General features: G+C 44.4%; 1 protein-coding gene across 1 annotated transcript in view; it reads left to right on the top strand.

The window, feature by feature from the left end:
- LOC138583120 (cholesterol transporter ABCA5-like) overlaps positions 1-26,502 on the top strand; it is a 3,134,767-nt gene that overhangs the window by 412,425 nt on the left and 2,695,840 nt on the right. Inside the window, exon 8 of the mRNA XM_069655080.1 lies at positions 13,981-14,169. Within this exon, the coding sequence (XP_069511181.1) occupies positions 13,981-14,169 (189 nt within the window). The remainder of the gene's footprint in view (positions 1-13,980; positions 14,170-26,502) is intronic.

Below are 26,502 nucleotides of genomic sequence, written 5' to 3'. Positions count from 1 at the left end.
TGCCACTTGCATACAAAACAGAACTGATAACCTGCTGCTAAGATTGTGTTGTCATACCTGTAGAATACACAATGTGTCCCCAGCAAACTCAGAAGTGACAGGTGCCCATGCCCTTCTTGGCAGCACCCCTGTATTTGATACCACTTGTTTTGGCCATAGTCTTTTTTTCAAACACAGGTCTTTCAGAGCAATACTCTATATCCAAACATGCCTTTAAAAATGGCCATTATCTTTTTAAAACTCTGTTTAATGTTTGGCAAAATACACACGATAGAGGTCTATAGTTACACGGTTTACGTGAGAAAAACATTTTGAACATAAAGTAAGAAAAAGAAATACCACATGCAGTGTGGACAATCATCCCCCCCCCCCGATGTCACAGAGGCAACATTGGATATTAGCAGTGAGTAGGGATATATCTCACTACACAATCCTCCTGTTGACCATATTAACACAAAATCCCTCACTGATATGTTTATTCCACGTACTCACTTGTGTATAGGTGCATTATAAATGCCATATATCATATCATATACTTTGGAAGCTGACCAAATTAAATCAATGATACATACATTTCATTTCATTCCTTATTGTAGCAAGCTCTTGAAGCCATTCACTATGTGTGGGACTTATATTAGATTTCCAATGTTTCAATATTAATGTCTTGGCTTTTAGACAAGCAAGATTAAAAAAATCTATGTTTGACTTATAGCCGGTAAGATAGCCCAGTGGGTTGAGTGCTCGCTGCTGCGATCTGAGCGTGAGCTGCAGATCGTAGGTTCGAATCCTGGCAAGGCCAACTCAGCCTTTCATCCTTCGTTGATAAATGAGTACCAATTTCGGTTGGGTGATATTGTATGTAAATATGTGCTCTGTAAAGCGCTTTGGATTAAGGCTCTATATAAATAACTTATCATTATCAATCAATATTTTCCCAATGTCTCCTAGCATCTATTTGATTGGGGAAAGTGAAGGATGAACATTTGTAATCCCTGCCAATAGCTCAGCAACCACAAACCAGAAAGGAACATTTCAAGGTCAGCCCTGAAGCGTTTATGTATAAAGTCTGCATGCAAGCCATGACATTTAGGCCATTTGTCGCTAGCTCTGTGAGAAAATGCTGCAAGCCTGGCAGCCATACAGTGTAACCTATTCAGGATTTTGCATTTAATCAGGCGTAACCTGGAGTTCAATGATCCCTTTGGTCAAAAGGCAGCACCTTGCTCAGTGTTCATCAGATACTTTAGAGCCATGGTCAGCCTCTAATTTGAAGTGAATGTGAGAAGAAGCGTCCGAGTTCTATTGTATTTAATTTTATAGTGCAGAGATCCGCTTTCAAGCTCCCTTCTGAATGAACTATAAAATGAATTAATGGATGAGTTTGAATCTCACATGAAAAAGTAGACCATTTTTGTTTAAATGACACATACACAAGGTAATATTGAAGAATTCTTCAATATTACCCAAAGATCCTTACTGAACTTAGACAAAAAGTGCTCCAGCGATACAAATGTTCCAATAAGCAACATATCAACAAAGGAGTGTGTCCCCTCCTTATCCCATCTGATATGGCTATATTTATCAATGGATGATATAATGGCAGGGAAATTCCACAGCTGTATACATGGCATTTATAAGGCATAGAAATATACAATTGACAAACTAGACTAGCCCAAACAATAACTATTGCTTACAATGAATCAAAGGTACAAGTATTATATTTATCGTTGAAAATAAAACAATGCACATTATAGGGAAGAGCACCCCACCGCTCAGTTTCCACATGCAAATAGACAGTACCATTGAGAAACAAATTGTGCCTGTGCCACTTAATAATACTGTTAAAAATCCAGAGCTGCTAAACCTACTTATTTCATGGCTTTCCGAGATCCTTCTAGTTCAATCTAGCACATCCTTACACCCACAGAAACACAGATGCATTATGTAACACTTTAAACAAGGATCTGCCCAGCCAGATAGGTTTATTTGCAAAGTAATATAATAATGTGGGTAGTATGATCATCTTGTATTTGTATTTATTGATTTATAAAGCACCTTACACCAAAGCGCTGTACAGCGGAACAACTTAATTCATAAAACATAAACAATATAACGGTGGAAGCAATTACAATATGAATCAGGGGGGAGGGGTGGAATTGAGGAGGGAAGGGGAAGGGTGAGAGAGGGGAGGCAGGAGAGGGGAAGGAGATAGTTAAGGGGAAAGAATAAGGAGGGAGAGGTTGCAGAAGGGGGAAGGGGTTTCAAGGAGGAGAATGGAGGAGGAGAGATTTAAGGGAAGTGCGGAATGAGGTGAAGGTGGGGGTAGAACGGATGGCAAGAGGAAGGGAGTTGCAGTGCAGAGGTGCTAGGAGTTGGAAGGAGCGGAAGCGGGAGGAGGCATAAGGGGACGGAGGTACAGTGAGAAGGAAATGGTCAATGGACCAAAGGGAACGGGAGGGGGAGTAGAAAGAGAGAAGGGAGGAGCGATAAGGGGGAGCGAGACCATGGAGAGATTTGAAGACAAGGCAGAGAAAGTGAAATTTAAGTTGGGAGTGAAATGGAAGCCAGCCAAGGTAAGAGAGAGAAGTAGAGATGGAGTCACGGGAGGTAAGGAGACAGAGGGTACGAACAGCAGAGTGGTAGATGGATTTAAGAGGGGCAAGATGAGAAGTAGGTAGTCCAAAGAGTAGGGAAGAGCAGTAGAAGAGGCGGGAGAAGATGAGGGAGGAGATTAAGAGTTTGGTAGCGTGGAAAGTGAGAGAGGGAGATCTTCAACAGTGAGGGTCAACTATAAAAATACAGAGACAATAGTCGGGATGTGCCGGGTGCGATATAAGGAATAAGTCTGGAGGCCAATAGTTTAGAAAAAATGTAAAGACAAGTTAGGAGGGTTTATTAGGTTTGAGCAGCAAAAAATCGCCTCTCTCAGGGAAGGCAAGAAAGGCACGCCAATCCATTGAGTGCTCCCAAACCTTAAGCAAGTGAGGAGCCAAAAGACATTTGAATTCTTTATAAAATACAGTAACTAGGTTGCTGGTGCCAGGAGCCTCCATGAGTGTGGGCAAAACACCAAACTCCAGTATGAGTTCCTCCAATGTAAATGGAGCATCTAAGGTCAATGCTGAATCTTTGAAAAGCGCCAACAGAGGACTGCCTGCTAGATAGTCCGACATGGCTGCTGATGTTGAATTCTCCTTCTTAGCGAATGGGTGTGATAAAATTGAACAAAACAACTGTTGGTGTTACGAGAGTCTGTATCACCACCTTGAGACTTCACACCAAGAATAGTGGACTTAACCTGGTCAGATCTAACCGGGTGTGCCAAAGCGCATCCCGGTATATTAGCCTCCCCATACCTGCACTCCAATAAGGGACGCATTATATTCTGAACTTTACGCTCAACAAACGGATGAAAAACATGACATTCCAACTCTACACTTCCCAAAAATTCTATTGTAGGAGATGTTCCATATTGATTTTCAAGAGATCATACATTCGAATGGATTGCGTCCTCCCATGTATTCCTCATCTTATGTTAATCGTATCCCAGCTTCAGCTGCTTCAGAATTTTTTTTCACCAGGGGGCATTGTGTTCGAGGCGGCAGAGTCGAAGTCCCTCGAGGGCTGCCGTCGGGCGTCGACGTCATCCGCTGTATAAAGGGCTCGAGCAGCGCCCGTTACCTCAGTTCCGTTTTTCCGACGCAACTGCTTTGTGTCACGAACAGTACATCAAGAATGTCTTCGACTATGTCTTCGTCTTCAACTCCCTCCACAAACCACAACACAGGGTTCAAAAAATGTATGAAGTATGGCAGGAAGATGTCTACTACCGACCTCCAACGGAATTGCCTCTGGTGCCTCAGCCCAGAACATCGGGTTGATGAGTGCGGGTCTTGTCAGGCCATGTCAAGTAATGCTCTTAGTGAACGCAGAGGTAAGCTGGCGGTGGGGGAGGACAAATATAAGTCTTCGAAAAGACAAAAGGATTCGGATGAATCCAGTAGAAAATCTCGTCACGAGTCGGGGAGGTCGAGATCAGAAAGTCGCTTGAGGAAGTCTTCCTCGTCTTCGACGAAAAAGTTAAGACAGCGACGTCATAGGTATTCTTTCTCCTCATCCTCTTCTGAGAGGAGAGTGACTTACCCTTCAAAGCACGATTCCCCAGAAAAATGGGAGACCTTCAGTGCTTCGATGCTGAAAATATTTGAGAAAGCGGCCCAGACCCCCTCGAAGTTGCCGCGTGATGATCATGCCTCTACTCACTCTAAAAGTGACAGAGGAAAATCAAGATCCAAACACGCAAGGGTTGAAAAAGAGATGAGAGTATCTTCAGGGGAAAGTTCCCCGACGCCTCACTCTAAATCTAAGCCTCCGGTGCATAAATCGGGGCAAAAGGAATCGGCATCAATGTCGAAACCAAAACACGACACTGTCGACAACCATAGCGTCGAAACCGATGACGTCGACACCTGCAGCTGTATCGAAGCCTTCTTGTACGGCAACGTCGAAGCAAGCTTCTAACCTATAGATGCCTTCAACGCCTTTATCGAGGCCTTCTCTAATACCAAGGCCCAAGTCGGCGCCATTTTCCATGCCTAGACAAGTTCCACCTTCTTTGCCTGAAAAGGCTTTCCACCCTCAATCTAGACAAGATTTTTTACATCCATGTCTTCTATATATGAGGAACATTCCTCTGAAGAGGATGTCACTCCAGCTGGAGTTAGATTTGGGGCCAGAGAGGTCCCTGAAGAACTAGTGGACCCACAATCAAAAATAACAGACCTGTATGATTGCCTACAAAATACCAGTGGCTTAGACACTTCACCTGAAGTGGATTTTGAGAGGTCAGACCCTACAGATCATGCTGATCCCAGTTATAGAAATCTTATGGGAAGGGTCATTGATTTTATGGGATGGAAAGCAGCTTCCCCAGATTTTGACCAGGATGACATGACTGACATCCTGAGTGAGGGTCCCTTAAAAGATCCTGTTTTACCATTCCATAAAGCTTTACAAAAAAGGTAATGGTAAATTGGAATAATCCTGATTCGATTCCAGCAGTAAATAAAAAAACTGGTACCAAAATATAGGCCAGCCTTATCAGACCCAGAGTATTTATCCAAGCACCCCTCTCCCGAAAGCCTTGTAGTTGAAGCTGCAACATCCATTAGGCAATCAGCTTACCCATCAATACCACCAAACAGTGACGATCAAAAGGTAGATGCTTGTGCCTGGAAAGCTTTTACTTCGGCCACCATGGCCCTGAAATCGACTAATGTCACTTGCACATTAGCAAGATTTACTTATACCCTGTGGGACTGCAGGTCATCAGCGGCTGAACGCATCCCGGAAGGTGAAGAACAGGATGGTTTCCTGGCTATAGTGAATGATGGTAAAGAGGCTATGGAGGAATGCCTTCAGTCAGGATCGGACACTGCGGATAGCATAAGCAGATCCATGGCTTCTAGCACGGTCTTGCGCAGATTCGCATGGCTAAGAAAATCTGGATTTCCACCTGATGTGCAGTCTAGATTACTTAATATGCCCTTTGACGGCTTGAGGTTATTTGGCAGCAAGGCGGACAAGAGCTTGGAGAAGCTGCAGACCTCGAAAGAGACAGCAAAATCACTCGGCGCCGCTATAAAACAACCTCAACAACACTCTTACGCAGGCTCATCTTCCTGGAAGAGTCGCCCCTTTCGCTTTTATTTCTCTTTTGGAAAAGGGAGGGGGCAGGCCAGTCACAGAGGCCAACAGAGAAAACCTTTTTGTGGTGGAAAAGGGAGAGGTGCTAGATCAGCCACAGCAGCGGCTACTACCTCCTCAGCCACAGCAGCGGCTACTACCTCCTCAGCCACTGCTGCAGCCGGTGCAAAGCCACTTTGAGGTCTTAACCCACAAAACCCCGGTGGGAGGCAGAATCACTCAGTATCTGGACGAATGGTGGGGTATTACGTCAGATGCTTGGGCACTAGAGATAGTGACCCATGGTTAATGTCTTCCTTTTCATCAAAGACCTCAAGATCATCCACCGGTAGCCAACTCTGTAGAAACTCCTGACCCGCTACTTGTGCAGGAGATTTTAACCCTGCTAGAGAAAGGTGCAGTAGAACATGTACCTCTAGCTGAGAGGAACAAGGGCCAGTACTCCCCCTATTTTCTCATCCCCAAAAAGGACAGAGGATTGAGACCCATCTTGGACTTGAGAAGCTTGAACAAGTTCCTCAGGAAGGACAAGTTCAAGATGGTGACCCTTTCTCAGATCCTTCAGGCTCTTCAGCTTCAGGACTGACTGGTTTCATTGGACCTTCAGGATGCTTACTTTCATGTGCCAATCTATCTCAAACACAGAAAGTACCTGAGGTTCGTAATTGGTGGTTCTCATTATCAGTTTCGGGTTCTACCATTTGGGCTAACCTCCACCCTGAGGGTTTTCACCAAACTGATGGTGGGGGTGGCAGCGAGTATCAGAAGAAGGGGGAGTCACATCTACCATTATCTGGATGATTGACTAATAAGGGCGAGTTCATCCGAACAAGCCCAGGAACATCTGGCCTTGACCTGCCACTTCTTGCACAGTCTGGGCTTCTCCCTCAAGTCACAAATGATTCCAAGCAAAAAACTCCAATTCATCGGAGCGATCCTGGACACTTCCACAGGGAAAGCTTTGCCTCCCGAGGAGAGAGCTCACCACATTCTGCAGATGGTAATGAAGTTTCAAAATGCCCAACATGTACCAGCATTCGACATTCTAAGGTTGCTAGGCCTCATGGCATCCTGCATTTTTCTGGTGCCAGAGGCCAGATTGAGGATGAGATCCCTTCAGTGGGCCCTCAGGACACAATGGTCCCAGTTGTCAGGGGAGATGTCAGATCTTCTACAAGTCCCAACCAAAGTGTCTCAAGATCTCCTATGGTGGGCTTGCAAGGAGAATATCCTCAAGGGGGAACCTTTTTGGCAACCATGGCCGGAGATGACGGTAGTGACGGACGCCTCACTCACGGGATGGGGAGCCCACACCAACGATCTGACAATCAGCGGTCACTGGTCTCCATCGGAGTCCAAACTACACATCAACCTTTGGAGCTGAGAGCAATCAGACTAGCGCTGAAGGCTTTTCTGCCCTCTGTACAGGGAAATAATGTCCTGATAATAATGGACAACACAGTGGCCATGTACTACCTCAACAAAAGAGGAGGAGTAGGATCACTTCCACTGTGCAGAGAGGCAATGCAGCTCTGGTTCTGGGCAATGCCAGAACGAATCGCTCTATCGGCAGTTCGCCTAGCCGGAGAGCTAAACACAGCGGCAGACGCTCTGAGCAGGCAGAGCACAGTCTCCCACGAATGGGAGCTGGCTCAGGAAGTCCTTCAAGAGATCTCCACCCTTTGGGGGATCCTCAAGTGGATCTGTTCGCAGCTGGGGCCAACCGGAAGTGCGAACTGTATTGCTCAAGGGAATTTCCCCCAAGAGGAGCTTTAGGGGACGCGTTCGTAGTGGACTGGGTATTTCCACTCCTTTATGCGTTTCCTCTAGTCCCCGTGATTCCTCACAAAATCAGGAGGTTGAGAAAGTTCAGGAAAACCATGATCCTAATTGTCCCGGATTGGGCCAAGAGGACGTGGTAGCCGGACCTTCTGGACATGTCCATCTGCCCTCCAATACGTCTTCCACAAAGAGAGGATCTTCTCTTGCAAAAGGAAGGTCAGGTTCTCCATCCAGAGGTCAAGACACTCAGCCTTCACACATGGTTTCTGACAGGATTAGATATAAGGATTGGGACCTACCGGATGATGTAATTGAGATTTTGCTTTCGGCCAGAAGGCATGTATCGATGTCGTTGGAATATGTTCAGTAACTGGGGTAGGGATAAGAATGTGGACCCATTTCTTTGTAATACTCCAACAGTACTTTCTTTTCTCTTGCACTTAGCAAATTTGGGGCTCCAAGTTGGAACGATAAAAGGTCACTTGGCAGCGCTATCGATCTTTAAGCTCTCCTCGGAAGAGGTGTCCTATTTTAAAATGCCTTTAGTCATTCAATTCTTGAAAGGGTTGACAAATGTATGCCCTCCGACACCTTTTCAGGTGCCCATCTGGGACTTAAATTTGTCTTAAAATTTCTAATGTGTGCTCCTTTTGAAACTTTTACACTCTTGTCCATTAAGACTGCTCACTCTTAAGACAATTCTGTTAGTGGCTATAACATCAGCCCGCAGGGTAAGTGAGTTGCATTCACTGTCTTGTAAGCCTCCTCACACCATTTTCCATAGGGACAAGGTTATTTTGAAAGTCAAACCATCTTTCTTGCCTAAAATGGTGTCTGATTTTCATCTGTCACAAAAGATTGTTCTACCTTCCTTTTATCCTCCACCTCACGCTAGTAAGGAAGAGGAAAGGTTACATAGACTGGACACAAAAAGGGCTCTCAGTTTCCATATTTCCAGATTGGCAAATCTCCGACAATGTGACCACCTATTCGTTGGACATTCTGGGCCTTGCAGTAGCTAAACAAACTCTATCCAGGTGGATAATTCTAGCAATCTCTGAATGCTATAAACTAGCTGGGAAAGAGTCTCCGGATGGATTAAGGACTCATTCAACCAGAGGCATGGCAACTTCCACAGCCCTTCAGAGGGATGTCCCCGTGCAGGATATTTGCGCTGCGGCCACCTGATTGTCAATGCACACCTTTGTCAAGCACAACTGCTTAGACTCTACTGCATACCAAGGAGGACTATTTGCAATAGCTGTCCTTCATTCTGTCCATAATTAAATTTCTAGCACTCCCACCTCCAAAATGACCACTGCTATGGGAGTCTATCATACGATGAGGAATACGTGGGAGGACACAATCCATTCGAAGAACGTATTCCTCATCAACCCTCCCACCCTACCCCTCTGTACAGTTTACACCAGTTACACTCTGACTTCCTTAAGAGCCTGAAGACTTAAAGCCTGATCAACTGATGCGACCATGAACACCGTAAAAACAGAACTGAGGTAACGGGCGCTGCTCGGGCCCTTTGTACAGTGGATGACATCGACGCCCGACGGCAGCCCTCGAGGGACTTCGACTCTGCAGTCTCGAACACAGCGCCCCCTGGTGAAAAATGTTTCCGAAGCAGCTGAAGCTGGGATACGATTATCAGAAGATGAGGAATACGTGGGAGGAACATCCAATCGAAAGAAAGGTACAGTTGGTAAGTAACATGTTTGTTGCTTCGGAAGGAGCTAATTAAACCTGGATAATTTTGAGTTTCCCCCAGGAAATGGATTGAGCAACCCCAATACAAATACTTTAAACAATTTACAGCAAGATTTCATACGAGAGAGTCTTGAAGTACATTTTTTGTCAAGAACAGAATTCAATTTAGTATCCATGAGGGACTTTGCATTTAGATGCAGTCGGTTAAAGGGTTTCCTACTCGTCCCTCATGTCAAAGACTAGAAGCACGGTGGAGTGATACGAAAATGTGCACAGTGACTTTGAGCAATAGTCTGGCACATCAGTAAGGTTAATATCATCCAGTCAATATGAGATTGCCTAGCACAAGCTGATACCCCACACGTTCTGCAGTGCTTTAACACTACTTTGTAAAGTAAGGTCACACCCCCATGTTTGCAATTTGTGGGAAGTGTACGGGATCAAGAGAAGGACTCTCACACAGTAGCAAGTTTCAGTATGAAATAGGAACTTTATTGTCAAAATAATAGAATGGGTTGGGGAAATCCTACCTGTTCCTATGTCTGAGGGGTTTCCCTCTCTCAACAAAACTAATGAACCTATGTGTCAGGATGTTCAGCCAAAGAGCGTCCTCCGTCCCTTGTCCAAAAACTCTAAAATGACCCTTGCACGCTAAACTTAAAACAATTAGTACAAGGGAATTTCTGTAAGCTATGCACTTGTAGCTTTCTTTCAGAGTTACCAAACATATAACGTTCTAAGGTGCCAAAAACAAAAAGAAATTCAAGTTTGTCGAGAGGAAGGGCTCCTCCCTTCCCCGTTGTTTCTTCTGGTCTTTCACTGTCTGTCTGGTAATCCTGGAAAAAAGGTCCAATAATGTTCCATTGTTTCAAAGGGCTCTCCCCGGTGTTTCTTTATTTATACAATATTTCACTTCACAGTTTCAAGGGGGACGACTTCTCCCTTCAGTTTCTCCACATATTATGCTTTCACAATTTTAAGGAAAAACACTTTTCCTGTGTTCCATATGTCTTTCACCATCCAATACATGAATACAAAGTACAAGGCAATTCTGGGGGGATAAGTCATCCTTTGGGTCGCTTTTAAATACACAGCTATTTTGAATCTTTAGTTCATCTCACTCCCTATCTCAATTAACCTCAAAGGGGTATGGATCTTCCCTTTTCCTTTGACTGTTCCTGTTTTTACCACTGGCGTACTGTCCTGCCAGGGTATTATGACTTTATCACTGATCCTTATTATCGGGTATGGGTCTTCCCTTTTGTATTCGTTCTCATTGTTCCACGGTTTCAGGTTTACTTCTATTCTCTCTCCTGCCAGGATGTCACAGTTCTGTTTCTTGGGTGCAGGTCCCAGACTCGCACAGTGTCCAATACTGTCCGTATTTGTATTAGTTCCTCCAATTGCTTTAATTCTGCTTTCCCATGTTAATGATATGCAACACGTGTTCTCAAGCTCTCTGGTAACCCACTCGCTCTCTCTGGGCTTACTGGGCAGCTCTGGCATTCCTCATGTCCTTCCGTCTTCTCCTTCGGTTCGCTGATTGAGAGAGCGTCCCATTAGCCGTTTGGCTCCCGATTTATTTTCCTTTGCTTCTGGCGGCTCCAGCTGCCTATAGCAATAAAGCGGTGAGCTTCCCTTGGCCCGGTATCTCCACACACTGTTCTCCTCAGCCTCTGTGCTGCCTTCAACAGTGTGCTTGCCTCCGGCATTCCAACCAGCAGCAGCACAAGCTTCGTTCCGCTGCAGTCTCTGCCTTTAGTACATATTCAGTTAGGCTGTGTGCTTTTTAAACTTCCAGCCAAGATTAGAGCGCAGAAAGTGTCTACTTTTGGGAGTACTACTATTTCATATAGCAGTTCAACAGTCCAGATGTCCCTGCATTTTCCCCCGCAAATCTTACGCTGTCAGTTGTGTGGGAATCCACATGTGGAAACAAGGTCCAGGCTACTATAAATCGTAGTTCATTCAAATAGTCATTGTTATTTACCAATAACATTTGTGTTAATGCAGTATTCAGTGCAAAGGCACTCCTAATATTCCATGCAATACTTATTAGATGATCTACCGCTACATCAAAAATGTTGCACAGTATCAGGGACCTACCTAAGATTTGAAGTGGGCAGGGTTGCACTTTTGTAGCCATACGTTTGATGGGCAAAAAGGTACTTTTGCTACTTTCGGGGTGCTCACCAAGTTTCATCAAACTGGGATTAATAGATGGGGCTTGCTGTAAATGAATGGGAAAGGTGCCTTGCCCTGCCTAGAAATGGTAGTATGATCTCACATACTATTTACTTATCTTGTCATAAACGCATTAAATGCTACTAAATTTGATTTTATCAGAGAAACTATTTTTTTTAAAGTTTTAAGGTTAAAATGAAAATTTGATTATAAAAATAACCCTTTTGAAATATAATATTAGACGGCTTGATTGAATTAGCAGTTTTAAAACGAGATAACTGGATGCCAAAAAGTTCAGTTTGGCTTTTTCCCACTAATTTTTGCCTCTGGCACCACTCACCTCTGCGGTCCAGGTTTACTGGCACCCAACCTGTGAAGTAACTGTGACAAATCCTTGGATGTTGTCCCTTTTCCCCTAGGGGAAGCCTGTTCCCATGAGGCCTGGCAGGTGAGGCCAATACCCGATAGTCCCCTTTGGGATGGTACTCAGTGGGAAGATCTTATGGGGAGGTAGTCTCCCACCACCCTATGGGACTAGGGGCAACTCTTCGGGAGAATGCAGTATGTGCAAAATGCATCCCAACCTCCCTCATCCTCATTCTCTGGGCACAGTACATTAGTCGCCCAGATGTCCATGTACCTGTGTAAAGTAGATAATCCAGCCTTTATGAGAACAACAGAGACGAGGGAGAGTAGGGACCACTTGACTGAAGCTTATTGGAAAACTGGGACGAGGCAGATTCCAGCAAACCCAATAAGGAGTGATCATACTTGTACTGAGATGGAGATGATGTGCGGAGCCATGGGGATCGCCCCGCACAAGCACAGTAAACATCCTAGTCTATATGGACATTGTACAAGTATAAAAACTGAAGAAGGGCTCAAGCCCTCCCTGTATGAACCCAGAGAGCCTGCACGGCCAAGGAAGAAGGCAGACGCTGAGGCGAGAGTAAGAAGGTCCGGAGTCAGCCCGAAGCAGAAGGACCGCTCGGTAAGCCAGGAAGGCGAAGCTCCCAGCATTCCTGAGGACCAGGAAATGCGGGAAGAATGAGCCGCGCTACCCGGAGTAGAAATATCATTGCAGCTGATTGCAGGCACCAAAGAAGACCTGAAATCATTGTGGACCACGAAAATAGGTACACAGGTTGTCGGGAAGGTGCTGGGTCCCCGAAAAGGTGGTGGAAAGCCCAGGGGAGATAGAGAGAAGCCGAGAATATAGGGTCTGGGGCCCTGATAGAGGGAAAGGAACTCTGTTATACTTCTGAGCCACACCACAGTACTTGGCAGGAGAGTAAACCAATCTATCAGCAAAACCACACAAGAAAGGTGAGTCTAGGACCTGCACCGATAACAGAATTTATCAAGGAGAAATATTAAGGGGGTTTGGGACCCAGAGAAAAGGAAGAAGGTGGAAAAGGCCTATACCTGACAGGATGGTGAACCAGGTATAGGGGAAGACCGGAAGAGAGACGGACTTCCTCCAAGGTGCATCTTCCTTGTGGCAGCACCTAGCAAAGAAATACACCAGATCTGCCCAACACAAGTCCGTGAGTCGGGATTGACACACACAGAGCCATTGTCTTTGCATTGTGAAAAGCCTGAGAAAGGCCAGGGGAAGGGAGTAATCCATACTGGTGTTGATGAACAGTGTGAAAGAAGCCAAGAGAAGGGAGTCATTCTCTTGGCCTTGTGAAGAGTCGGAGAAAAGCCAGGGAAAGGGAATCGACCCACCCTGGTGTTTGTGAATTTTGTGTGAGAAGCCAAGTGAAGGGAGTCATTTCCTTGGCATTGTGAGTAGCCCAAGAAAGACCAGGGGAAGAGAGTCATTCCCCCTGGCCATGTGAACTGCACGGTAAAGGCCAGGAGAAGAAAGCCATCCTTCCTGGAAATGTGAAAAGTATTGAGAAACCTGAGGAAGGTTAGGGGGAGAGTGAGACATCCCCCCAACACTGTCGAGATACCAGACTTTCTTTGTCCATGTGCATTGGTGGAGTGCCAAGCAAAGAAAACGTTTGAGACTTTTGGTTTTGACCTTTTTGAAAAACATTTGCTTTTCTCATCACCTGAAAATGAACTTTGGTCTATCGTCGAGAAGAACGGAGTCACACTTTTGGACCAAGAAGATCACCCCTTTACTTAGTTTAATTTAAAGTGGAAGGGAAGGAAATAGGTTTTTGGACTCATAGCGGTGGACTACTTGTTTTTGACGGACATCCTACCAATACTTAGTCCTTAGTAGTTGGTTGAAGCAGGGAAACCCCTCTTAGTAATAGAGCCAGATAAGGTTTTCTCTTTTATTTCGGCACAATAAAAGTCTGTAACCAAAAATATGCCACTTGTGTGTCAGTCTCCTACTTATACATCTTTTCATAACATAATCCTTTATCATATACCGATTGGGCTGTACTCTTAAGAAACTGCTTTTATTGTATTTTGGCTAGAAAGAAATAATTTGATGTCTATTGATGAATTTTCTTTGTCTGCTTTTAAAAGCTAATGCTCTTCAGTGCGATATTCTTTTAAGAGATGGGTTTCACAATTACATGTGTGGGTAAGTTAACTTCCAGGCCTTTTTTTTGTTTTGTTTAGATATTCTTTGCTTTAATGCTGACTCCCTTCTTTAAAAAAGCAAAGCATGTGGGTGTGGTGGAGTTCTTGGCAACGCTCGTCTTTGGCTGTATTGGTCTTCTGATAGTGCTGGTCGAGGATTTCCCAAAGCCTTATGTGTGGCTGCTAAGCCCTTTCTGTCACTGCACCTTCCTCATTGGGATTGCACAGGTGAGATCTAAAAGTTGCACATGTTTACATTACGCACAGACACTGTGTATTCTAGAACTCTTTTTTCAACATATCAAAGGTTTAGTCATAAATGTGATTCTGTAGGACAATATGCTAGTAGTCGTGTGTTACCTGAACTCTTCATGCTTGAATTACACATAGTAACATGTTGGGGAATCAAGTATTTGTGTTCAACTCATTCACGCTTTTGTTGTTCATTTAATATTGCGAACATACAAGGACTATTATATAGGTCCTATGTAATATGTGAAAGGTAGTTTAATTTGTTTTTTTCTGAAAATCTTGTATGCATAAATAGGGCTTTCTGTGTTTAGTTTTTGTAATACCAATGGTGTTTTTCCATTGATCAAAACTTGGAATGTGTTTCAGTGTATTCCCATTCTCACCTCGAAGTAATTGCAGATAACTAATGTTTTTCCAGCGTATACAAAAAACGTAATGTTATTGCTACATTTATGGCATCTTTAAGTAGTAAGGTCACTGGGTATATAGAGGTATTTGAAACAGAAATATTAGTTCCATTAAAAGTATAACAAATTGAGTGGAAGCTTAAGTTTCTCAAACAGAAATATTACGAAAAAGGGGAAACAGCTGATAAAATATTAGCCTGGAGGTTGAGGGACAAAAGGGCTTCCAGAAGGGTCTGCAATTCGTACAGTGGGTGGTGATACTATGTATAGGGACACGGAAATCATTGATTTGTTTAAGCAATTTTTTTAGATATTATACTGGTGAGAGTGGGGTAGTAGTCGGGGGAGGGGCAAACGGGGGAAGGAGTTGAGGCTTTCTTGGATACTTTTTGGAACCCGCGGGTGTCTGCACAGGCGATGGGTAGTCTTGAATTCCCGATTATAGTTGAAGTGGTTCAGACGATTAAAGTTCATGAATAGTGGTAAAGGGCCGGGATGATGATGATGGTTTCTCGGTCCAATTCTATACATTATTTTGCTCCACACTGGCGCCTGTCATTGTCTGACTCTTTAATAAGATTTTGCAGGGAGATTCACTGCCACATACAATGCTGGGGGCCATCATCAGAGCCAGCCCTAAGGAGGGGAAAGATGGTACGCTTTGTGGGTCATATTGACCTATAACCCTTCTCAATATTGATGTTAAAATATTTGCAACGTTTCTGGGGAATAGGTTGAATGGAATACTCCCCTCTATGATAAATAGTGATCAGGGGGCATTTTACTCAAGGTCGGCAGGGATTGGATAATCTTAGCAAGACTTTGGATTTGATATACATGGTCCAGCGCACAATGAGGTCTGCTTTCTTTGGACTCGGAAAAGGCCTTTGATAGTGAGGAGTGGGGTTTTATGGCAACCCTATTGGAAAGGTATGAATTTGGGCTTAACTTTGCGGAATTGGGTGGCTCAACTCTAAAGGAATGTGAAGGCACATGTTACGGTTAATGGTATTCTGTCTGAGGGGTGTGCTTTTTCTAGGGGTTCAAGACAGGGGTGTTCACTGTCTCCATTGCTATATGCACTGGTAATGGAGCCACTAGCTATAGCCATTAGAGGTAACCTGAATATTCAGGGCATTGTTTGTGATGAGACAGAGGTTAAGCTCTCTCTTTTCGCCTACAACACTTTAGTTTATTTGGCTGATTTGAGGGACTCTTAGTGAGCTTATGAGAGAGATTGAGATGTACGGCTGCTTTGCAGGCCTGAAGATTAACCAGGCCAAATCTAGTTTGATGTTCTTGGGTAGTGAGGAAGATGTTGAAGAGAGGGCTAGTGATATTAATGGTATATTGTTGGTAAACTCTGCATTTTGTTATTTGGGAATTGAGGTCCTGTGGACCTTTCCCGCTTTGAATTATGCTTCCCTGCTACACACTGTTCGGGCAGATCTTCGGCGTTGCTCTAAATTATCACTATCCTGATTTGGTTGATGTTTTCTTTTTTTTCCCTCCATGATTCCCACGCCTCTTTCTGAGGCCTTTTTTAAGCCGCTCAATTTTATGGTTTACAATTGTGTGGCAGGGTAAGAGAGCACACATGAGTTGAACTACTTTGACGTTTCTCAAGGACTATGGAGGTTGTGGATTTCCAGACTTCTATAATTACTACATGGCAGCCCAGTTAAGGGTATTGCAGGAACATGGGAGAGATGACGATGGGAATTATTGGACTTTCCTTGAGGATTAGGTGTGTCATCCTAGAAACGTGAAGGATTTCATGTGGTCGATATGATTGGTCCCTGTGGGGGCTTGTAATCGCCCAATTTTGGGGGTTTTAGTGGTGCTCTGGATGGGCGCAATGACTAATAAGAGGCTTTCTGCTTGGAACTCGCCCCTTAGTTCAATGTGGGATTCCACTCTGGATATTGGCAATATGGGGTTTTGTTGTGCACAGGATTGGTTTGATGGCACTCTGGAAAGAGCATGCCACCTGTTTATGGAAGGTAGGTTTAAGAATTTTTATGAGCTTAGGTCCATGGTAGGGTCTACAGCTTTTCAATGTTTTGATCATTTGAGGTTGAAGGGACACCTTACAAACCCAAGATGGAAGGTAAATGTAGGTAGGGACCTTAGCCCCTTTGAAATGGTTTTAATTAGCAGCATGGGAAAGAATGGTATTGTTTCTAAAATGTATGGAGTTCTGCTTACCAGTGAAACATTTTTGCGACAACAGTTTAAGCGGTTCTGGGAAACGGCAGTTGGTGGGATTCTTCTTGACGAGTTGTGGGATAAGATATTTAAAGTGGTGTTTCATGGGAATCACACGACTCATGCAATGGAGCATAACTTTAATGTCCTCCAGGGCTGGCATAGGGACCTGTCACTTTCTAAAATGTTCCTAGGCTCATCTCCTAAGTGTTATCGGGGGTGTGATCACAGGGGTACGTTATTCCATATATGGTGAACCTGTCCAGTTATCCAGACCTTTTGGCTAATCTTTTGAGTTGGATCAAAGACTTCACAGTTATCCCGCTGAAGATAGAAGTGTTGTTGGGCAATCCCCCAAGAGATTTTGAGGGGTATCGACTTCCAAAGATGTTGAAGGTGCTGTTGAGAGCAGTCAGGTTGGCGGTTGGCCAGAATTGGAAATTGAAAGGGGCACCTGACAAATCAGATTGGTTTCTGAAGGTGTGGGATGTGTTCCTAATAAAGAAGCTTACATATATGTTGAACGATGACTTGTCGACGTTCAAGGGGAATTGGGATGCACTTATACAGCAGTGGGACAATAGGGGGATGAGTTCTCCGGTTCAAGAGACTGTGTTTTTGTACATACAAAGCAATGGGGAAACTGGGTTTTGATGCTTCACATTAGGACTGGGAAGACATTTTAAGAGGTAAAAAGTTACTCGGTGCATTGGGGGCTCTCGATGTGGGGGATACCATGTTCTGAATTTTGATGGCGGGTGTATGGGTCACAAAATGACTAATTGCTTTGGGATGGCTAGCTCTTTTTTTAAAAATTATTCCTTTTAAGAATTTCAAGATGTAAAAGATCTGTGATTTTTACGAGAAGTGTCTGGTTTCCTTTTTTCTTCTTTTATTACTATAGTTTTTATGTTTGTATACGTTGATGTAATTGGATGTTTATTGTTTAAACAATACAAAGAAATTTGAAGCAAAAAGTATAGCATCTCCTTTGTCACTAGGTTCACGATCCTAATTGACATGGAATTGTCTCACATTCTGTTAATTGACTTTAGAAAGCCTACAAATAGGCTTAAATGCAAGTTTAAGGAACGGCTGGTCTCCAGTTGGTTATTTCCTGCCATTTCTGTGAAACTCCACAAATTGGCTAATGATGACCAGCCTTTCATCTTACAGTCTAGCCTGTGTGATGCTAATGAAAACTGTGCAGTAGAGGAATGCAGTGTTAGGGGTAGTGCCTGCTACGCACAAGGGTGGGCTTGGCTGGAAAAGGTACACAGTGCTACAGTGAAAGTGCCAAAGTGAAAGTATCAGGCCTGAAGCAATTAATGGCAAATGAAAATCGCAAGACGTACTTTCACACAGGTAAATTGGATTGTGAGCTTCAAACAACTGAATTCGGCACACAATATCATTCAGCACATACATCTTGCAGGTTTCCCTTATCCACACAGTAGGCCCAGGCCAAACAAATGCAGCAAATGCAAAGCACATTTCAGAATACAGCCTATAGGCACGGAAACTGTGTTTTTCTGGTTTCCACTGTAAAGAGAGCAATTAATTTCATTGGTGTTTTAACAGTTAAAACAGAAGGCAAGGAAGCCTATATATAATGCCACACGGTCACAGGGTCAACCACACACACTCTACCCCGTCTGCCTGAGAGTAGGGCTGATAGGTCCCTGATACGCACCCCAAACCGACAAACTAAGCAATCTGAATATCATCCATCTCAAGGCAAAGAATTACTTCTCAAGAAGGGGGCTTCACCCCTCGCAGTCTTTTGTGAACAACCAGGGCCAGAGAGGCGACACCAGGGAAATTGAGGTGGCCAGGTAGGTGGTGTAAGGGTGCAGATGTAAGGCAGATATAAAAGTGCTGGTTAAATGACCTATGTCCCTAAAGCTAAGAAGGGTTCCCCTGCCTCAAAGGAATCCAATGTAAATGACAGAATGTCAAATAAATAGTCCTTCACTGTCACGTCCAAAAACTATGCTTCTGACCCTAACACTAATAACTTAAACCTAATGGTGAAAGGGTACTATATTCACAACTAAAGTGATAATAACAGTTCTTGTCAACAGAAATGTCCAATGTCTCGGGCTGTTAAATAAATAAAGCAGGTGTTCCTTTTCCACTAAGTACTATTTGATAACCAAGGATTAGCTCCTTTCCCCTGGGTACCTTCTTGTTTCAGTTCACAAGGTAGGATCTAGTTTCTTCCTTATGTGGTTTCTTGTACATGGAAAAATAACTCCAAAGGTTCACTCAGCCAGGGGATTTGTCTCTCTTCCCTGGATTTTCTGAGCTTTTCCAAAAGTGTACAACAAAAGTTATCAGCTTTTCTGTGTTTTCTTGACCCGTTTCTTTCTCCCTCTGTTATTCTCGGGGTCCAAGACCCTTTTATCTCGTGCTCTGCAGTTGATCCCCAAATCTTCCCAGACCTCTAGCACATCTCGGTCTGCCCACATACCTGTTTATGTATTTCGCATCTTCCGAGCGGTGGGGCTCCGTTGTGAGGCTGTGGCAGCGTTCAGTTGTGGGACGGCAATGACTCTGCCAGTTTCTGCTTCCTTCACGGTCTGCAGATTTGGTTTCCAGCAGCGTTCGGATATCTCCCCTCGTCGGCAGTTGCTTTGCCGGTCACTGCTTCCTTCTCAAGCTGCAGTTTTGGTCTCCAGCAGCTCCCCGCACTTCGGGGCACCCAGAGGGTTTCTTGGGCAGTGGTCAGCGTAGTCCGTTCGTCCAGGACTACCTTCGTACTCCCATTTGCCTCAGTACACGGCATCTTGTGGTTAATCTCCATGCCTGTCGGTACAGCGTCTCACGGGTTTCCTCCTCAGAGAATGGCTCTCTCCATGTTGGTTTCCCTCTGCTATTTTTTATTGCCTTTGACCAATCGATTGCCATGAGAGACTAGACTGTTCACACCAGTTCTCTGGAGTGATCTTTGTACTTGTGGTAATCTTCTTCACAGTTCTTGAAATGGAAGCATATGGATAGCAAACAATGTTTTTAGTTTTTAATCCTATTAGGTTGACTGACTTTACAAGAAAAGATATTAGCACTGGAGGGAATTATGGAAGAAGGGTTTTGTATTGGCATAGAGGGAGGGTGTACTAAAACGGAGGTATACTGCATTCTCTAGGAATGGTTGTCCCTAATCCCATAAGGGTCTTCATTTCCCATGCGATCCTCCCCCGCGGTAATGTTGTACTATGGATGCCCCGCCCTGGCCCCATGGGAAAAGGTCTCCCCTTAGGGGAGAAGGGACAACATCTTCCGATTCATCACAGTGGGCTAGCCTCTATTAGCCGGAAGACTGGTGTGGTACAAATAGGGATCCCTCGCAAGGGGTTTTTAGTTACTGATGCTCTTCCAGGTCTGAATTCAGACCGATGACATGGCATGTAATCCGCCAATTAGCTGCCCTCCATTGTCTTGGGGAGTGAGGCGGTGCCATGAAACAGGCTACTAGGTAGATCCACGGACAATGCAGATGGGATAACTTGGTCCCCACTTCTTAGGACGTCTGGGATGATTCAAAAAGGGCTCCGTGATTGGTAGAACGGGTTTTGGTTCTTGATTTTATTCCTGATCTGCAGTTGGGCCGATCATGTGGCCTGCAATTCACTGGGGCCCTGCCCTGCTGTGCCTTATGGGGCGAGGCATGGCCAGCAAGCTCACTAAGAGTATTATTACTGCACTTAGAATGGGGAGGAATCCAGCATAGGGCATTATACAAAAACATATTATTCTTATTGGTATTTTTTTGAAGGAAATGGGACCATGCCTAGGGGAGAATATTCCACGGATCTACCCAAATCATATTTGTTTAGAAAACTAGAAATAGTCTCCCTATTAGTACTACTCAAGCTAACATTTTGGGTACTCCTCACAGATTGAGTCTTCTATATGGCTTGTTTTGATTTTTACCGATCATAGAACCATTTCCCAGTGTTGCCCTTAGTTGTAATTCTTGCCTTACTCCCCTGTATACCACCTATCTTTCCACTTCAATTCTCTTGTAACTAAGCTTTCTCTGAATCCATACAATGACGTGCCTCTGCAGGGGAGAGCGGATTGTGAACCATTCTGCAACCTACAATCCTAGTACAGTTGTTTTATAAGGGTGTGGCGCAAAACACATAATAGCATCGGTTTGGTATGAATTACGTGGGTGAGAACTACAAAGAGCTGCGAGAAAGGATGAACCTATATAGGGGGGCGACAATGAATGAAGAGACTAAGTGGTGCCATGGTGATTGCTACAGACTTTTATTTTATAGTAAAAGATAAACCTATCTTATTAACTTTAATGGGGTTTCTCTACCTAAACTAAACCAACTCGGGTGCTTATCAGTAAGTCTGCGAAAGTCCAAATAAAAAGGCACTGTCCCAGTACAGAAGCTCCTACGCTATCCCTGTCACTGCTACAAATCATAACTAAAGTTCAGATTCTTGTACTGACGCAAGAGAATGCCTTCCTTCTCCTGTAGGTGAGAACCTCAAAGTGTCTCACCCGCTAGTCCCCGGTGATCTGTCAGGACATGGCCATCGGTATTGGATCCAGTTCCTGGGGGTGGACCAGTGCGGGAGGATCACCTGGATGGCGGGTCTTCGGGGAGTGGAAGTGGGACGCGGTATCCCCTTCCTTATAACCTTTTCCCCATCCTACCAGGAAGGATATCTAGAAACTAAACCCCTGTGCCCTCTTTTCCGCCACAAACACTTTCTCACGAGCAGTTCATTGTGATTCACAACAGACTAATACCAGAGCTGTATACTTGACATGTCCCAACACAACCGTCAGGCAATTTCTGATAATTACACGCACCTGGCTTCCATTACAGTTCCCCATGCGGATAAAAGGTGGAGCACGAAAGCACACTCTGAGCAAGGTAAAACGCAAAATGAAGCAGCTATTCCGGGATGGCAGTTTAAACTGAGGAGAAAGGCGGCGAGCCCAGAGAGGACGACAAGGAGGAAGTTACCCTTTTCACAAAAGGATTGCGACTTTCAGGAAACCTCAAGGAAAAGAAAATTAAGACAAGGAATTACAGCTGCCCATCGGTGTAGCATGTGTCTAAGGTAGACAGGGCTCTTCCACATTGATAGCCAAGGTGGGGAGAAGCAATTGCCACCATTGTACTGTCCTTGACTCCGACAACAAAGCAACACCAATTAGTTCAGCGCAGCCGGTGAGTCGGTAGAAACTGATAGCAGACCGGACTGTGTTTTGCTCAAGGTTACAAACGGCAACATTATATGGTTAGGTACCAAATACAGAATGGACCGGTGCCACGTAGGTGCTCACTCGAAGGTTATCTGTTTGGTACCCCCAGAGCACGTAAATACTGAACGGTGAAATCGAGTCAAATCCCGTACACATTCGAAAGACTTGGATTACCTACAAACTGAAATTGGCCTGAGCCCGGAAGAGGGGGACTGATTGTGTAGAGGAGGAGCCAAATATCGCTACCAGAAGCTCCACCCCCATGTTGCCTATATGTCGGGAAGCGGAAATTGCGGCACGTGCAGTACCAGTGAGGATGCCTGTACCGCAAAGAATTCTTAAAACAAAGTATCCATTCAGAAAACCCTATATGCATTCACAAAGAAATAATGTTCTTCCGGGTGGAGTCCTGGAAGAAGTGTGAAAATGAGAAAGAAGACTTGTGACATCATGCAAAGCAGAACTAACACAACCTGAAAAGAGACTCAAGGCAAAAAGAATATAGACATTCTATAAGATCTGAAGAGGAGGTGTTGAGGATAAGTTATATTTCAGGACCGAAATGAAGATGCTTGTGCGAAGAAACGTTGACGAAAATGCAAAGTCATTTTACACTTGTACAGATGCTGTAACGCAAGTAAACGAAGTGATCCTGAGGCTGGCTACGTAGTGAATGGATTGTGGCGATGCGCCCATGTATATACATAGGAAATGTATAGAACCTGGATGTTCTGTGTATGGAAAGGGCTTCAGTGTGGCACAGTTGGAAAATAACTAATGGCGAAGGAGAATTCAAGCAAGGCTTGGCTGGCCCAACACCAAGAGTCGAGGTCACTGTGAGCCTGGTTGGCTGTCAAGTTGTTACATGAACGTGAGATAGAAACAAACTTCTGTTTGAAGCAGGATGAAAAAAACAGTGAAGGCCTACAGAATTCATCATTTAATAGTATTATATGCAACGAAGAGCTTGGAAACGTGGTCTCCAGTCACATGGTCAGGTGAAAATAGACTTTAGATCGAGCTACACCAAAACCAGAACTTAAGACCATGCCACACTCCCTTTTATTCTCAGTCACAGAGAGCTTCTGCAAGGCCAAGTTCAAAGCCTTAATTGAACGGCAGACCGCAAGAGAGATGATAGATGTTGGGCTAATTGGGTGGGGAGGCATGACCAGACAGTCCCTCCCAGCACCTGGGGTACCAGCCTGCGTGCTGCTAGCATGTAGAATATTCCAGAAGGGTACAAGTGTGCCAACCAATTGTAGTTGACGTAACAGAGAGCCCTATAGTTTGTATAACCAATGAATCGTGTATTTTAGGACGATGAAGATGACTTTCACTAGAGGAGGGCTTAGTTGTCCACCTGATGTTAGAGACCCAATCCCAACTCCCGTTAGTATGGAAAGTATGCTTAGATGTTTCATGTAAGCATATACATCCCCAAGTAGGTTTTTGTAGTTTGCCACGTAGTGTGATGTCAATGATGATGAATTATGACTATAAAAGTTATGTTTTTTATGAGATGCGCTGAGATAGTGCTTAGACAATTGCAAATAAAACAGCACTGAGTTTTACCAACTTCCTGAGTCAGTTTGATTATTGATGTATGAGTAAATTCTGCATCCCCATCCATGTCTAAGTATTGCTACCTTGTCTTAAAGGGCCCAGGTCTATGGGTTCAATTGGTTAAGATGGGATCTAAGCCCGGAAGAGGGGGATCCGGTGTGAACAGTAAAATTCACTGGCCAAGATATTGTTTCAGCAAATGTGAACCCGACTGAGGGATGCCTGTGAATTAAGGTTGGTCCCAACCCGACTGACGGAGGCTAATTGGGAAAGAAGGATCTGAGCCCGGCTTAGGGGGATCCCAGGCGACAAGTAAAGCGTATGCCTTGAATATTTGGAAAGGAACTGTTCTTTATTGTTTTGGTGCAATAGACTTTGAATGAAAGAGCCTTGGGCACAGAAGGCCCTGATGATGGTAAAAGGAACTGTAACCTCATGCCGAAGAAGCCCATGAGTGTGCTGTGCTTGAGTGACCCGCCTTGTCCATGCTAAAAACATGGGGAAGGGAGGCCAAAGAGCCTAAACATCCTGACTTATCATTTTGTGAAAACGTCTTTCTTTTTGTGACCATTAGCTTCACTATTTGTAATTTAGCGGTAAGGATTGGCAATAAGTTTTTTAGTATAGGCCCGTTTTATTTGATGAGAATCCACTAGGACTGCGTTATTATTATTTGATGGTCGTAGCTTGCTCCCATCCTAGATTTAGGTTTAGTTTATTGATAAAGTTCAATAAACACCCTTGAAATGTAGCTTTCTCTCGCCAGAAGCAGCAGCCTCATTCTCACTACTGTATGTATGAGTGCAACAACTAGAGCACTCATTAGTCTTGTGGCCTCTTCTGCTCTGTACTGCTCGATCCTTCCTTGTTGTCCCATTATTTGGGTCATTCTGGGAACAGAACTCTGTTGTTGATGATTGCTTTGAAAAACACGGATAAGCAGTTTCAATGGTTTTAAATGGTCAGTCCTGGATGATTGATAGGTGGAACTGGAGAAGGCAAAGTTGAAAGCTTTCTTTATTTTTCAAAGGAAGAGGAGTAGAATTAGGACCATAGGCCATGATGGTATTTGATATGGGAAGGTTATTTTCAAGGGAGAATGGGGGATACCATCCCTCACCCGACGAAACAAAGACATCTCCTAGGATGTTGTCTCCCTCGCAGCCCCATGTGATCCTCCCTCAAATAGGGCCCCCAGGGTCAGGATCAGGTAGCAGATTCGGTCCCCTGGCCACATGGGAGGAGATCACCACCGGGGAAATCCGTGATAACTACATTGGATTCATCACACTAGTCTTCAGGTTGCCATTCCGTCATTCCACAGCCCCAATAAACTGCAAGTACTCAGCACAGTGAAACTGTTGAGGGATACTAAGAGCCTTACATACTACTCTGATAACCTGCCCGATAACATGGCTACCTCGATAACTGTTAATGAGAAGTGGGAGCTCTAACCAGGCAATAAAATCAAACAAACATTTCTTGACAACAGTAAGAAACAGTCCTTCCAGTGCCCGATGTGCAGACTGTTTTCACCGCTATTCCCACATTATGGGTTAAGCAAACAGCACAATTCTCACAGTAGGCCTGGGCCACGATAGTAAACGTAGGGGCATACCAGTCGCAGTTCACAATATCAGGCATCGCCGCTTTATCTGAGTCTGCAACGCAGTGTGCCAGACAGGCCAGGTATCGTAAGAGTACTTGGGGCACCATCAAGAGAGCGCCAAAGTGAGTCAATTTCCAACGTACATCTGTATTGTGACCAGAACCTCCTTTCAGACTCTGGTTCTTGGTTTTGGAGCACGGCCAGACTGGAAAGAGGTAATCTGTGACTGTTGAACTGAAACATATATAAGGAGTCTATCAGGATGTCCAAATAATAACTGTCCACCGTCGTGTCCAAAACCTGATTTTAGCCCTGACACTAAGAACTCAAACTAAAGTGAAAGGATTTTCTTCTTCAAAGTCTAACACCCAACATTAAGTTCCAAAAAAGTGCACAAAGTTCCAATTGGTTTTCGATGGATCTACAAAACAGGTTGTTGAAGTGGACAATCTTCCCTTCAACAGGTTGTTGATTTCCTTTTAGCAATAAAGTTCTAAAATGATAAAACAAACTTCCAAATGTCAGCCTTTTCCTTTCTTACTTTTGCTGCCCAGTTCGCAAAAAGTTAGAGGAAGTGTTTCCTCTTCTTACCCAGTTACCCTAGTTTCTGTTTCTCCCGATACTAGGACCCTCTTCTTTGGACTATTTTCTTGTAGACAAAAGCATCTGAGGGAATGCTTCCTTTCTCCAACATTGGGTCTAGATTGGATTCAAATGCTCATGAATATTCCCAGTCGTTAGGCTGGGAATCCTTGCTAAAAAGAAAAACAATTTTACTTTCACTTACACACTGTATTTTGTCTCCAAACCAATCAGTGTCCTCTGGATCATACTACCCCCATCCAATGACAGTCCGCATCCTAAGCCCCTCCTCTGACAGCCATCTTCCGATTCTTACTGCACACTTCAGTGTTGGGAGTCCTCGAGTTTGCTCTGCAAGCTACTTCTGTTTTTTAGTGTTTTTTGCTGAAAAAGTTTCTATTTTTGTTCCGACGGAGCCTGTGTGGCCTTCGCTCCATCTGCCGACAGCATGGATCCGTTGTCTGTGAGGTTCAGCGCCCCTCAAGGCCGAAGATCATTGAAGTTTCCAGAAGGCATCGGGCCTTCTGGAAACTTCACGCCCTTTGACCATGACTGACAAGGAAGGAAGGTCCGTCTTCAAGTCCTGCGCCAAGTGCAGGCTTCGAAATGTGTGATGGGGCCTAGAGTTCTGATCACGCTAGTTCCGCCGAGGGATGTGTCTCTGGACATCCCAACAACCCTCCACACCTTGGTGTCGGTAG

The sequence above is a fragment of the Ambystoma mexicanum genome, chromosome 3q (assembly GCF_040938575.1).
Source record: "Ambystoma mexicanum isolate Mex_15411 chromosome 3q, UKY_AmexF1_1, whole genome shotgun sequence".
Taxonomy (NCBI): Eukaryota; Metazoa; Chordata; class Amphibia; order Caudata; family Ambystomatidae; genus Ambystoma; species Ambystoma mexicanum.
Note: the sequence above shows the minus strand (reverse complement) of the source record. Positions and strands in the feature narration are given on the sequence as shown.